The 14028-nt window shown below is 35.6% G+C and overlaps 1 protein-coding gene across 5 annotated transcripts in view; it reads left to right on the forward strand.

Annotated features, from left to right (window-relative positions):
- The window catches only part of ZC3H12C (zinc finger CCCH-type containing 12C), a 68228-nt gene that overhangs the window by 15986 nt on the left and 38214 nt on the right, over positions 1–14028 (forward strand). Inside the window, exon 1 of one of the 5 annotated variants that reach the window (XM_087433669.1) lies at positions 10572–11606. The exons of the other annotated variants lie outside the window; for them this stretch is intronic. Coding sequence (XP_087289795.1) covers positions 11583–11606 — 24 coding nt within the window. The 5' untranslated portion in view covers positions 10572–11582. Of the gene's footprint in view, positions 1–10571; positions 11607–14028 lie in introns of those variants that run through there. 5 annotated transcript variants of the gene reach the window in all.

Below are 14028 nucleotides of genomic sequence, written 5' to 3' on the forward strand. Positions count from 1 at the left end.
GTACTCTATGTTGTATCTCTGTTAATAGCATTAATTTTGATATACCCTATATTATGTAGACGTTCATTTATCTGATTTCCCTAGTAAAATTTTATATTCCTTAGGGTAACAACTGTATTCATATTTGTACCCTCTCTCATCTTCTTCACTTAGCATTATCCCTTTCTCATAGTAGGTATTTAGGCAAATGTTTCTTGAGTGAATACGTGAATTCACTCAATATTGGCTTAACCTCTCATTTAGGTTGATTGGGTATCATGAACCATGCAGCTTCTTCCTGCCTTTCATCTGAATATTACTTTTAAAATGTGTTAGTTGTACACAATTTTAAAATAAAATTTGATCAGCTAGCTAACATTTATAAAAATGCCCTGAGAACTAAGGTACTCTATATTTAATGATATTCCTATCAATAAAATAAATTCCTCAGTCATAGGAGTCGTTTTTTTATGTAAAAGATTTTGTTAAATAACAATTGATGAAGGGAGAAAATTATTATAGCTTTAATTTTCCAATAGTTAATAACTCATAGCTCTTAGGAGAAAGCTAACCCTGGAAAGTATAGCAATTTATTACTTTAGGAAAATTCTTTGGCTAGATATTAAAATGTTAATGCAATTATATTTGAGAGAGGTGGGAGGGGATGGCTGCTCTTTGTTTACAGCCATATGTTTTAAAATAATTTTTCGCATTCCAACATTTATATTATTAAACTGAAAGAAATACTTTCTCATTTTCTATAAGAAAATCTTTATTTACTTTCAAGTGCCTGTTATACTTTCTTCTAACTATACTTGCATTTTCTTCCTCTTCCCTTCACTCCTGCCCACTATCAAATCAATGTATTTCTTCTAAATCCCTGGTTCCCAATCATTTTTATACTCATGTTCCTTACTAAGCTAACATTGTCTTCTAATTATCCTCACTAGCCAAAGTATTCCTTGACCCTTAGATCTTCAGTAGTTTTTCTTACAAAAAAAGGATAGATATGTTTGGTTTTTCCAAACTAAATGTTATTCTCCTTTCCCTCTGTGAAACATTGTTCTAAGTTATTTTATTTATTTAACAAGATCCATATGGTAAGATCTTGAACACAGGCATAGCATAGGGCATTTGAACTCCAAGTCGTTTGATTTCTGGGTTCTATAAACAAGTGGTGAGAAGAGCTAGTGGGACACAGTTGTAGCCTTTGCCTCCATGACATTCTTTCCTGTCTGTTAATAAAGAGAGAACTTTTAGAATTATATTAATGAGAACATAAAATAATGAAAGTCAGGTTTTCTATTTTTTGGTACTGCCATTTCTCTTTTAGTATAAACCTTTTAAAGATAACACTTCATGTTTACTGTGTGCCAAGCACTGTTCTAAGTTATCATGTATATTAACTCATTTAATTTTCATAACAACCCTATGCGGTTGGTGGTGTTATCCCCATTTTATAGTTGAAGAAACTGAGACACAGAGCAGTTAAGTAATTTATCCAGGTTTCTTGGTTAGTTTTTGGGAGAGGGCATGGTATGGCGTTGGTTCTTATATCCACAAATTATAAGATCTCCCTCTTCTCATCCTCTTTTCCTTGGACTCCATGCTGGAGTAAACTCCACCCTGGGGTTTACAGTAAGGGTTCAGGGACGTGTTTCAGAATACCAGTAAATCAGATCTCTAGAAATAGTGGTGCCTATATAGGAACACATGGCCCAGTCTAGTCTAGCTCCCTTTGGTACACTGGGCAATTGGTTTGTCGTTGAGAAAAAGTTTTGATGGAATACCATATCCCTTTTCTAACGTCAGCCAAATAGCGGTGCTCAAATGTGGCAAAGCAAGTAAGTTAAAGAAAATGACAAGCCAATCTAATGATTATTGATATAAAAATTCTTAGGGAAATATAAGTATATATAATCCTCCCAAAATGTAATCATGTTTCTATATTAGGCAATCTATTAATATACTTCAGAGTATTATTAAGTCAAAGAAAAAAAATTATATGATTGTCTTAATATATCATTTTAATGCAATCCACATTCCTGATTTTTTTCCTAAATCTTTCATGTAGGAGGAAAATGTATTTTGGTAAATAGTTTTTTAAAGGCTATATAGTGTGGTGTATATATGTATATAAACATATAATTACATGTAGCTAACACTTATTGAGTGCTCACTATGTGCCTGACACTGGTTCAAGTGTTTTATATTTACTAGCTCATTAAATTTCAAAACAACCATATTATATCTTTTTTTGGTTGAGGAAACTGAGGCATGGGGAGGTAAATTTGCCCAAAGTGGTGTATATATATGTTGTATATTTATGTATGTGTACAACCTAACCGGCAATCAGTATAATGCTTAGTAATAAAACACTGTAGGCATTCTCATTAATATCAGGAACAATACAAAATAAGCATTATTATTTAATATTACAGTGTAATTAGACAAAAGTATGGAGCAAGAGATATAAAAATTGGTAAGGAAGAGGCAATCTAGTGATTTTATGTTATTGTATATCCCTGGAAAACCCCAGAACCTCAGTGAAACTCGGCTAGAAACATGAAGAGTTCACTGAGATACCTAGATCACTAAAGTTTTATGTGGAAGGATAAGAATAATTTTTAGATACCAACAATAACTAGTTAACTAGTAGGAAAAGGAAAAACCTCCATTCACAGCAGCAAGAACAAAAGCAAAATATTTTAAGACAAGTTTAATAAGAAATTTCTAAGTCCCCCATAAAGAAACCTAGGGAACTGTATTGAAAGAGAGAGAAAATTTCAATAAATTGTTCTTCATTAAACAATTTAATATAATAAATCAGCAGTGCTTTTTAAGCAAGTATTACTGCAGCGCAGTCTCCATCAAACTCCCAACAGCTTTTTGGTTAAAACTTGTCAAAACAATTCTAAAGTATCTGGAAGCATGTGCATGCAAAAATGGCCAGGATAAAAATATGAAAATGAGGATGAAAAATGTAATGATAGAAGACTTGCACATGCAAGGTACCTAATATATTATAAATTTACAGTTCTTAGTATATGGTACAGGCACAGAAATAGAAAAAGATCAGTGGAACAAAATCGGAAGTGTGGAAGTAAGCCCAAGCTTATAAGACATTAGTATAAAATAGAGTCATACCACTGTCTCTGCTCAAAACCCTCCAAAGGTTTCCCGTCTCAGAATAAAAGCCAAGTCCTTACTGTGACCCACGACCTTGCTGCCCAAAGTAGGGTCCATAGACCAACAGCATCACCTGTGAGCTTGTTAAAATGCAGAATCTTGGACCCCACACCAGACTTCCTGAATCAGAATCTTCACGATCCTCAGATGATATAAATGCTGTGAGGAGTTTGAGAAGCATTGCTTCAAAGCTCTACATGACCTGGCTTCTCTTGACCTAACCTTTTTAACCTCATCTTCTGACTCTTGCCCTTGCTCACTTGCCACCAGTTATACCATCCACCTTGCTGTTCCATGAACACACTGTCATCTCAGGGCTTTGTACTCGATCCCCCATCCTCCTGTTATACATTTCTTTTCACTTCATCACCTCATCAGAGAAGCCTTCCTCGATTCAAAGTTTTCTTCTTAGCATTTACCATCACTGACATGTATTTATTATTTATATGCTCTCCCTCTCCCTACCCCGCACTACACTGTAAGCTTGGTGAGAGAAGGGGGCTTGTTTTATTCTTGCTGTATCCTCAGCATCTGGCACCTAGGAGATGCCCATCTGCTGAATGAAACTGGTAAGATCTCTAAGAGTTGCTAGTAAGACGAGTTCTGAAGAGAGGGAGAGAGAGTCGATTCTTGGTTTTCGTCGTAGTTATGTTCTATCAAGTTGCTGTGAATAGTGAACCATTGCTCCCAGAGGAAATATGGGATTCGGTTCCTGTGAGCCTCTGGTCAAAACGTTTTCATCGACCAGTGAATACATAACCTTGTTGTACATGTGTTGCTGTTTAAAGACACCTTATTTAATATATATTGTTGATTCATTAACTTTGAACTCATGACCAACAGCACTATAACTCATACCTAAACAAAGCTTACCTGACACACGTATGTTCTCCATAAGGCACTTCACAGTCTTCTTGCACTTAGGAACAATAGATGGCACGTCAGCACTAGGCTTGGGGGCCATTTGTACAACAATTAACCAACAAAAAGCACAAAAATGCAAAGCACATAGCACTAAATTGTCCTTTTTAGGACACTTGTTTACAATATGAGAGCTGAAACAAGAAGACAAAGTCTCACTTTGTTCAGCCTCAGCTGGAATGTGCGCCTCTGGAAACTCAGATTTTTCACCTCTCTGCACATGCACATGTCCATGGAATTTTAGTGAGCAGGCAAATTTGCAAATACAGAATCCACAAATAATGAGGACCAACTGTACATCATTCTTTCAATAAATATTTATTGCATTTCCACTATGTGTCATGCTCCCAGAATTATTCACCACTCAAACATTTATCAAGTCTTAGCCATATGCCAGGCCCTGTGCAAAACTTAAATGACCCAAAGATAGGTTTAACAGTGTTCCAGGAAAGATTTCATGGCAGAGTTGGGTTTATAGCTGAATCTTCCATAGTAATGGGTAGGATTTTAAGCTATAGAGAAAAGTATTTTAGAAGAAAGAAGTCAGTGTTCTTAAATTTGGCTACACATTAGAGTGACATGGCCTATGGCCAGGCTTCACCCAGACCCAAAAAATAAACATCTCTAGGGATGGGACTCTGGCATCAGTATATTTTAAATCTCCCCGGGTGATTCCAGTGTGCAACCAAATTGAGAGAACCGCTGCTTTAAATACTTGTGTTGGCTGGAATGTAGGTTGTGTGAAGGGAAGTAAAAAACAAATCTGGAAAAGAGACTTGGGCCCAGATAGTGAAATGCTATCATTTATTTAGCACATACTTATCAAGCGCCTGCCAGGAGCTCTGCTGATGCTGGAGATAACGTCAGGAAACGAACCCCAAGAATCCCTGCCCTGTTAGAGGTTAGAGTCGAAGTGCGTTGGCAGCTGTTTAGGATGATTCATATTCTAGATTTAACTGATTATAGTATATGATGATTTGTATTTAGAAGGAATCTTGTCCTAAATGATCAGAATTCTAAATTTAATGTCTAAATTATTACATCACTCTCTGATGTGAATAGAACTCTATAAAGAAAAATTTTGTTACAAACTTTTGTGCTAATTTCACTGAGCATTTTCTAACACAACCATTCAATTTGTTACCCCTCAGTGTTTTTAACTGTCTTGCACACCAGGACAATTGTCTAAAATCAGTAGTGTGCAATAATTTAACATCAGTAGTATGAGGGCCATTGGAAGTACTAACTCAAGCATTTCATGTTCGCATTTTATGAGTTGGTATATAAGGAACTATTTTCTATCTTGATTATTAATAAGAATTTATATTTAGATCAAACTTATAATTAACAAGAACTTTTGTTGAGTCATAATTTGCAGTTCCTTTTTTATTATTTGCTGTATACCATGTTTATTTTTTCCTGAGTTCCTTTATATTTAATATACTATTACCCTTTCTTCTAGACCAGAACAGACAGACCTAATGGTAGAACCCTCTTTTAATTCTGATACAGGGCCGGCCCCGTGGCTTAGCGGTTAAGTGTGTGCGCTCTGCTGCTGGCGGCCTGGGTTCGGATCCCGGGCGCGCACCAACACACCGCTTCTCTGGCCATGCTGAGGCTGCGTCCCACATACAGCAACTAGAAGGATGTGCAGCTGTGACATACAACTATCTACTGGGGCTTTGGGGGGAAAAAGTAAATAAATAAAATCTTTAAAATAAAAAAAATAATAATTCTGATACAGTTATTCTTTATAGCCTAATCTGTCAATTTCACTTTTTAACAATGCTTTTGGTCAAGCAGTTTTGAATTCATTTACTAAGTGGAATTATATAACACCTAAAGAAGAACAAGACATGCACCCATCCTCAGCTGGTACGTGCAGCCTGAAGATGTTATGATGTGCACAGATGAGCACATACCAGGTGGAAAGTGAGGAAAGTCATAGAGAATGCGAGATAAAGGAGGAAGCATCAGGAGAGGAGATGAGTTGAGTTCTGACTAGGCTTCAATAATGATGTTGTAAATATTATCATTACTATAAGAGAGAGAGTCATTGAACTACTCTCCGCTTGTGTTATAATTCAGAGAATATCTTGTATGTATTTTACATAAAGTTACACATTTTTGGTCAGCTTTTCCTCAGTTTCAGTTATGCTTAATATAACCGTGTTTTGTCAACACGGATGATATCATGTGCTTTCTACTTTCAAAGTCATATATGTCCTTGTTTCCTCATGAAATTTTCTCTCCCCTACTCCCCCCTACATTAGCAACTTTAGTAACCTATTACATCAGCATTTTGGATGTCATTTGTATTGCCTGAGCTTTTCTAAAATTCCTTGTTCCTTGAGTATTTACAAGTTTCAGAGAAAATGATCATCTTTTTAAAGATGTATTTGTTGAATGAATTTTTTTAAAATACTAAATGGGAGACTAATCACTGAGAAATGTCTGAAATCTTAGGCTGTGGGTTATATTGTCAAGTAAAATAACCGTAGAAATTTTTTTTGTTTTTAGATCACTGGGAAGAAATATTGTTTTTTGTGGATTTATTTAGTATTTGTCTCTGAACCCTAAAGAGAAGGGTTGTTTGCTCTTAGTGGTATGGCACTGAAAGATTTTCATAATCAAATCCTAAGAATTTTGACTTTGAGGAGCATTATCTTCCTTCTTTGTTACAAAATTTTTTCTTTCTTTGTTTTTTAAACTTTATCTCTTCATATGTATTTTCAGAGTGGTCAGATCAGAGTTAACTTACGTAAGTCTTTTTATCACCTTCTTTTCCTTAATGGTTCTTTATAACAAAACTTTTTATTATTGAATGCTATTTGAGGCGTCTTTTTCCTGCCTTAGTTCTGAACCAATTGCGAAATAGACAAAGGAGCCAGGCAGATGGACGTCAAAATAGCAGCTCTTTTTTTGATAGAACTATTGCAGAACATGACTTCAGAGCACAGCATATAGGGCTTGGTAACACTGAACCCCTAAATTAGAAAGATTTAACCACCCATCTCAGGCAGTGCTGGAGAGCAAAGCAACTCTGTGCCCTCTGCTCCTGGCCAGATCCCAGAGAGAAATGCACAGAGGAAAGGGCTGGGCTTGGCTTACACAATTCCTCTTCCCAGACTTACCCATCAGAGAAGTCATCGTCAAGTGAGGAGGCAGAGGCAGCCTCCTCTGAGTAACACTGAGAGTAACTCCTCAGTGTTACTCCAAGAGACACCACTCTAGTTGGGAAGCGGAAGCCGGAGAAGGAAAAGCCTGCAGGAAAAGACCTCTCAGCACTGAGAGGCCTGGGCTCTCTCAATCCCGCAGCTGCCTTGAGTGTTGAAAGCAGCCCCAATAGCAGAACCGGGGCTACAGGAACATTACAAATGGCTGAGGGCTCTCTGATAAGCTCACCTTGTCACAAAAGAGAAATAAAAACTATCAGGGGAGCATTTTTGTTCATACGAATGCCTGCATTCAGATTTGCAGGAGCTGTTTTTTTACTGGTCAGATTTTTCGCTCAAACATCTTCTAGATATCAGCACACTCCTGTGCGCCGTACAGGTTTTTTCTGTGTGGATTATGGAAGATCAGATGGTTCTGCCCTCAAGAAGCTTACAGCCTGGTTCATAAATAAGTGCTGTATTGTGCAGTTCAGACTACTCATGTTATAGAAATCAAAGGAGTTGGAAATTGATAAAAACTGGACCAGTCCCAGGTTTTATGGGGAAAATAAGCCTTAACCTGAGCATAGAACAACAGATGTGATCTGGGTAGGTGAGGCAGTACTAGAGAGCACTTACGGTGAAGGGACAGTTGTTTCAGCATCTGTGACTTCACTTTTGCTATCCCGTCACCTTAAGTGAAGTGGGAAATAAGATTACAGGGCCAGAAGGGGCCCAGGTTGTAGGAAGAGCCTTGAAAACAAAGCAGAGGACCAGAGACTTGTGATTTACTGCTGAGATTTTTTTTTTAAGCATAAGAGTGGTGTCACTGAAAATTACTTTGGCAGGGATGTACTTAGGGGGTATTCAAGGAAGGAGATAAATTAAGAAACGAAAGTAATCTAAGCCCAAGGAAATGACATCTATTAAAGCTCTCTTGGCCCATCTGACTTATAAATATAATAATTCGCAGAGATTAGAGTTACTGCCTGATTGATTTTGTTCCATTCTTTTACACCGTGTGTATAAATTAGGTTTTTTGTTGGTTGGTTGGTTGTTTTTTAAACTCTCAAAAATAATGAGTTTTTGGTTAAAATGTTAACCTTTCAACTTTTGGGGGACAATTGGGAAAAATCAATGTAATAATCTTACTTCAGGAGAAGTACCAGGAAGTTGGCCTGGATCACCACTGACAAAGAGAATTGATTCCAAACGCCAGCGTCAGAGCCCACGTGTTTCACTTTCATACCTCAGCAAATGGACAAGGTCCTCTCAAATAGCTGAAGTTTCGAATGTCAGACACACCCTTGGCATTGAGAGATTTGCACATACTCCTAAAACTACGCTGTCTTGTTTTCTTCTGTCATAACTGCGCGCTGTGCTCAGCCATTTCCTGCAGTGACCCAAACAGAGCCCAGGACAGCTGTTTGTGTTTGCTCTGCAGTGGGAAGTGGACCGGGGCCATGTGACCAAGAAAGCCAGACTAGGGCCATCTTTTCACCTACAGATGTTTTAATGTGCTTAACGTTATCCAATACTAGCAACCAAGGTAGTCTAAATACCACAGCGGGATCTGATGAGCTTTTTCAGATCACTGCCTTTATTTGCTGTTTGCAAAAAAGCTTAATCCAGTGCTAGAGATCAGGCTTCCTGCTGAGCTCTTGGCGCGGTCTCTCATTCTTTTGTGTTCACAGTGGCAGGAATTAGTGAGAAGATTCCTCCTCCTCCTCCTGAATTAAAGCTGTAAAGTAGTAACTATAGTAGCAAGGGATAAAGAGAAGAAAGAAATCTCAAGGGGAAAAAAAGACTGTCTATTCATACTAAAGAGTTTCCTTTTTATATACAATAGAGAAAAGTTTTTCATATAAATTCATAAATATTGACCTCACTGTCTCTCTAGTCAGTGCATAGCTTAACTTTCATTAGGTTTTAGTTTTAACTACTTTGCATGAATGTAGTTTATATTTTTCATTTTTGTCTTATTTAATCAAACTCAGTTTTACCAGAAGAAGTACATTTACTAACCATGCAGTGGCCTTGATTTATCTCTTACTCCTTTCAAGGTTGATACATTGTACTCATGAAATTTCCAAAAGAAGTACCACCACCCACCAAAAAATGACATAAAAAAGATAAATTCTGTCTGCATTTCTGTGATGTTCATATGCTTACCAAAGACATAAAATTTGAATTCTGTGTAATTCACATTATAATTTGCAATAAACTGTAATATTAAAGATGCTTTATTTTGATTTTTAATGAGCTTATGAAATTAGACCATGGGCTTGACTATTGCAGAAACATTACTGTAACTCTTGGCAGAAAAAGAACAGTTCTTGCTTTAGAAATTAGTTTGACATTCAGAACCTAATATTTATATTTACTTAAAAAATATTTTCACAGATTTTTAAATTTTCTAACATTTTTGGAATGTCATACTTTCATAAAATATTAAGCTCTTTTGAGGAACAATAGCTATAGACAAATAGTGATCTACAATATCATACTTCATATTTTAGTTTTCTTTTTGTAAATAATAATTTTTAGGCTTTTAATAGGCATAAGGAATGTTTTCGGTGAGATAATTGAAAAATACTAACCATATAGAGTAGATCTTCCTCTTATTTTGTAGATAGAGAAGATCTCATTTACATTTGAGTGGACACAGTAAGGACTTGGCCAAGAGTCCCAACCAATATTACTTTTTTCACAAATGGTCCTAATTGTGAGTAGCCTCTATATTTGTGTGTGAAAAGAAAGATTGGTTTAGATTGTTTGGGGTGCTTTAACCAAATTTTATATCTTTAGAGTTCATGATTCTATAATGGAAAAGCCTACGCTTTGCATAAATCAGCCTATATCAGCAAATTGTATTTTAAGAGCAGCTTTTTGCCTTCACTCTTTTAATTTGCACTGGAATGAAAAGGGGATGCTTGCGTGTGTGTGTGTGTCTGTGTGTGTGTGTGTGTTCTGCATCACATCAGTAGGTAGTAGAACAGCTCTAGATTTTTTTCTTTAGTAGAGAAATATTCTCACAACACCTGATGGTGTTTGAATTTTCACTGAATTTTTTATAATCAGAGGCCACTCAAGATATAACTTACGCAGCCCTCAAAAGCAAAGAGTCCGTAGCATCATAAATACTACACTCTGGAACTTTGCATAAATCATGGATAACAGGCTTCTCCCCTGAGGGTGCTGATTTTTGTACACTTTATGTACTTCAAAAATATCACAGTATTTCTTCTTTGTAAAGTTAACTTGTTTCTGAACTGAGATTTGAGTATTACATCTTACAAATTTTATGAAATACAAATAGTTTTAACTGGTATAATATCATGTATATTAAAACATAATGAAAGATTTTGCTTTTAATTCCATAATTAACTAGTATCCATAATGAAAGAATTTACACTGCTATTTGACATACAGAAGATGGGCTGCTCTGATGATTTTAGGTTGAAGTTAAATAGTTTTGTCTAAATGTACAGTTTAGATGACTCATTTGGCACAAAGTTGCACCAGACTGGTTATATCTTACTACACTATCCTTTAAGTGAACTTACTTTTTAAGATCAATTCTGTTTGTAAGCTCTTAAACCTTTTTCTTTTACAATCTTATTTTCATCATCTCTTTTTTCATTTTGTGTTGCAACAAATTAACCAATACTTACAAATATTTTAGATTTCCCAATATTTCCAGGGAAATAGTTTTACTATAACCTTCTGTCTCATTTCACCAGTAACTCATTTATTAAAGCAAAGGGATTGGTGCAATAGTTAATTGCTGCTTTGACACACCTCATTTTCTTTATTTCTCAGAAACAAAAAGCTAATAGACTAGAGTATAGCCTCAACTTTTTGGAAACATGCAACTTTTACTACTTTAAAATATAATTGGTTTCTTTGTTTCCTGCATTAAAAACAAGGAGGAAAAGCTGAAGTCTGCCCAAGCCAGGTGTTTCTTGTTGGCAGCCTGCTCCCTAATGACTCTGCTCTCAAAGAGCAGCTGCCTACTAGTCAGCTTTGTATGCCCTATTGTTGCCACACACCCCTCGTTAATACACATGCTGCCCCAGGCAGACCCGGAGAATGACATCAACTTGCTTATCTTAGAAACCTACGAACCTGACAGGGTGCTGAGGTTGGCCTGCATCTGCCTGGCCAACTAATTGTGAGCTTTCTGGCCTACGATTGGTTGTTATTCCTCTCGATAATAGGTTAAGCAAAGACATTGCCATTCCATCTGTTCAGCCATTCATTGTTCTTCTTGCCTGCCTGGAAGTCTGCAGCTAAAATTGTGTTAAGGAGTTACCGCTGAAGCTGCTACAGAAACCAATGTCTTTGTGTGTTCCTGCTAACGTGAGTATCTGTGCTACTTGATGCCTTGAAAGTTACACTTTGCTGAATATTCAGAGTATTAATTTGAACTCTGTAAAAGATAGAAAGCACCTCAAATGAAAGCCTACAAATTGTTACATAGTGCCAAAATACAGGAAAATTAAATTATTTCTGTAAAATATGACTGTGAAGCAGATTTTTTACATTTTTATATTCTGGAGTTATACTTACAGCTTCATGAACATTTGCACAGTGTTAGGCATGGCATGTAATCATTTGGTACTTAAAGATAAGTTATAACATGTTCTGATATTTTGATAAACAGTGAATTTAGATTTTATCTTGTCACGTTCTTATGTTTCTTAAAGTGTCACTGTCAGACCTAGTGCTGTAAAATGATAGTAGGATTTGATAGATTTTTCCATTGTCTTAAAAATCTAGCTTGGGGAGATGGATTGATATGGGTAGGTGTTTCAAACAGCTTGTTTTAAATATGATTAAGCATTCAGTTGCTTTGTCAGCAGTTTCAATATTCATGTGTATGTTGTAATTTCTTCTCTCCTTTTTTTTTCCCCTTGCCTTAGTTTCAGATATTTGATTGAAGGTGTCATTCTAAGAACTATGGCTTTCAAGAGTTCTGTAATGGGGAAGGGAGGAGGAGACAAAGACTTTCACGTATCATTTGGGAGGGAAAGAAAGAGTGTAAAGAGTTAAAGAGAGGTTTTCATTTCTACCACATGCCCTATTGTGTGAACATATGCATAATCTATTGAAAGTTTTCAGAAGATGGGCAGGCCACCAGTTGCTGGTCTCCTGCAGTTCCAGGAGACATCTGTTGCCCCAGAGCATTAACCAGTCTGCTCAAAGGGACATCCTTCCTTTGTTAGCTAGAGGGATGCAGACCACAGCACTCACTGAAATACAATGGTAATTAAATACACAGAGACTATGGCAGTAGGGATTTATTACATATTCATTATTTTATTTTCATTGTTCTCGTAGTATGCCATTTAGATAACAACCAGAACCCACTTTATGGCATTGTAACTTTATATTACAAACAAATAAGTTGATTTGACAAATTTATGGTCTAATATTCCTGATTAATATGCGGCTCTTTAGAATATAAAAAAAATTTTTTACTTGGTTTGTGATGAAGGATTATCCACGTCATCTAATGAGAAATTTTAGAAAATCTGCTCACTAAAAAGGGGAATTTGTGTGTATGCAACAAATTTCTACTAAATAGCCATTATATCATAAACCTGCTTTCAGCTAATGTAAAGTTCTTGTTGCCAATTAATATAATTAGTTACACTTCATCATCATCTACAAAATTAGCGTGAAAATTTAGCTCTTTTTCAACAAATAGTATTATTGGGTTTTTAACTTATTACACTTTTTAGCAAGAACAATTGTTTTAGTTTCCAATGCAATATCTGGAGGGAATCTACAGCTTCATAAGTGTAGAAATGTTTCAGCTCATTATATTTTTGCCCAATACTTCTTGTGTTCATGAATATTGTATGTAAAGGCCAATTACAATGGATCCCTGATATAAAGCTTAAAAGTTAAGCCATATTTCTTGGAGTTTTTTGATAACTATGGGAGTATAAACACTGACCTACTTTGTGTGTGAAACTTTGTCTATGCTGCTTCTTTAGGAAATGAGGAAAAAAGTTTAATAGTTGATTAATTTAAAGAATATTTATATACGTTTGCATCTGAGTAAGTGCCAAACTTAAAACTCTAGTAAATAGTTTAGAAATTAAGGAGAAATTATTTTCTACCTTATGTGTAATACATTTTGTGATGTTGTTGGAGTCTGCTATCTTTTCTTTTTCAAAATTATATTGATCATTTTAAAGGCACTAAACAAAAATAAAGATCATATACCATTGTTTGTCCTAAGATTTGTTATAATAATTCCTTGTTAAGTTTTACACACTTAACTACATTAACAAGTACTACAGACTATGAAATATTTTATCAGTTTTTAAATCTTAAGACTAGCATTTAGTTTTTTATTGAATGATTTCAAGATATTGCGAAATTCTTTTTTTTCCCTTAAGTGCCATATTAAGTCAGGGCAATCTTTTACTAATTACAAATGGGTAAGGAAACATTTCAGAGATTAAAGTTTTAAAAACCAAATCTTTACCTTTTGGGTCAATACAAATAAGGTTATTTCAAATTTGTACTATGTGATTGAGAAAATATATGTGGCATATATGCCTGGTACTTGAACCTATTCACTCTTATTTGTACTATTTCATATTTAGTCTGTTGATTTATAGGAACGAAAAATTATTTAACTGCTTGTTTATTACGAGATGACATTGGATAACTTGCCCTGAGGTAACCAATGAAATCTGGAAGATGAAGAGAGTCCTGTGAGTGTGAAAAAAAGTTCAACGAGAATATTTTACAAGAAAAATTATTT

The sequence above is a fragment of the Ceratotherium simum genome, chromosome 7 (assembly GCF_057802395.1).
Source record: "Ceratotherium simum simum isolate JZ-2026a chromosome 7, ASM5780239v1, whole genome shotgun sequence".
Taxonomy (NCBI): Eukaryota; Metazoa; Chordata; class Mammalia; order Perissodactyla; family Rhinocerotidae; genus Ceratotherium; species Ceratotherium simum.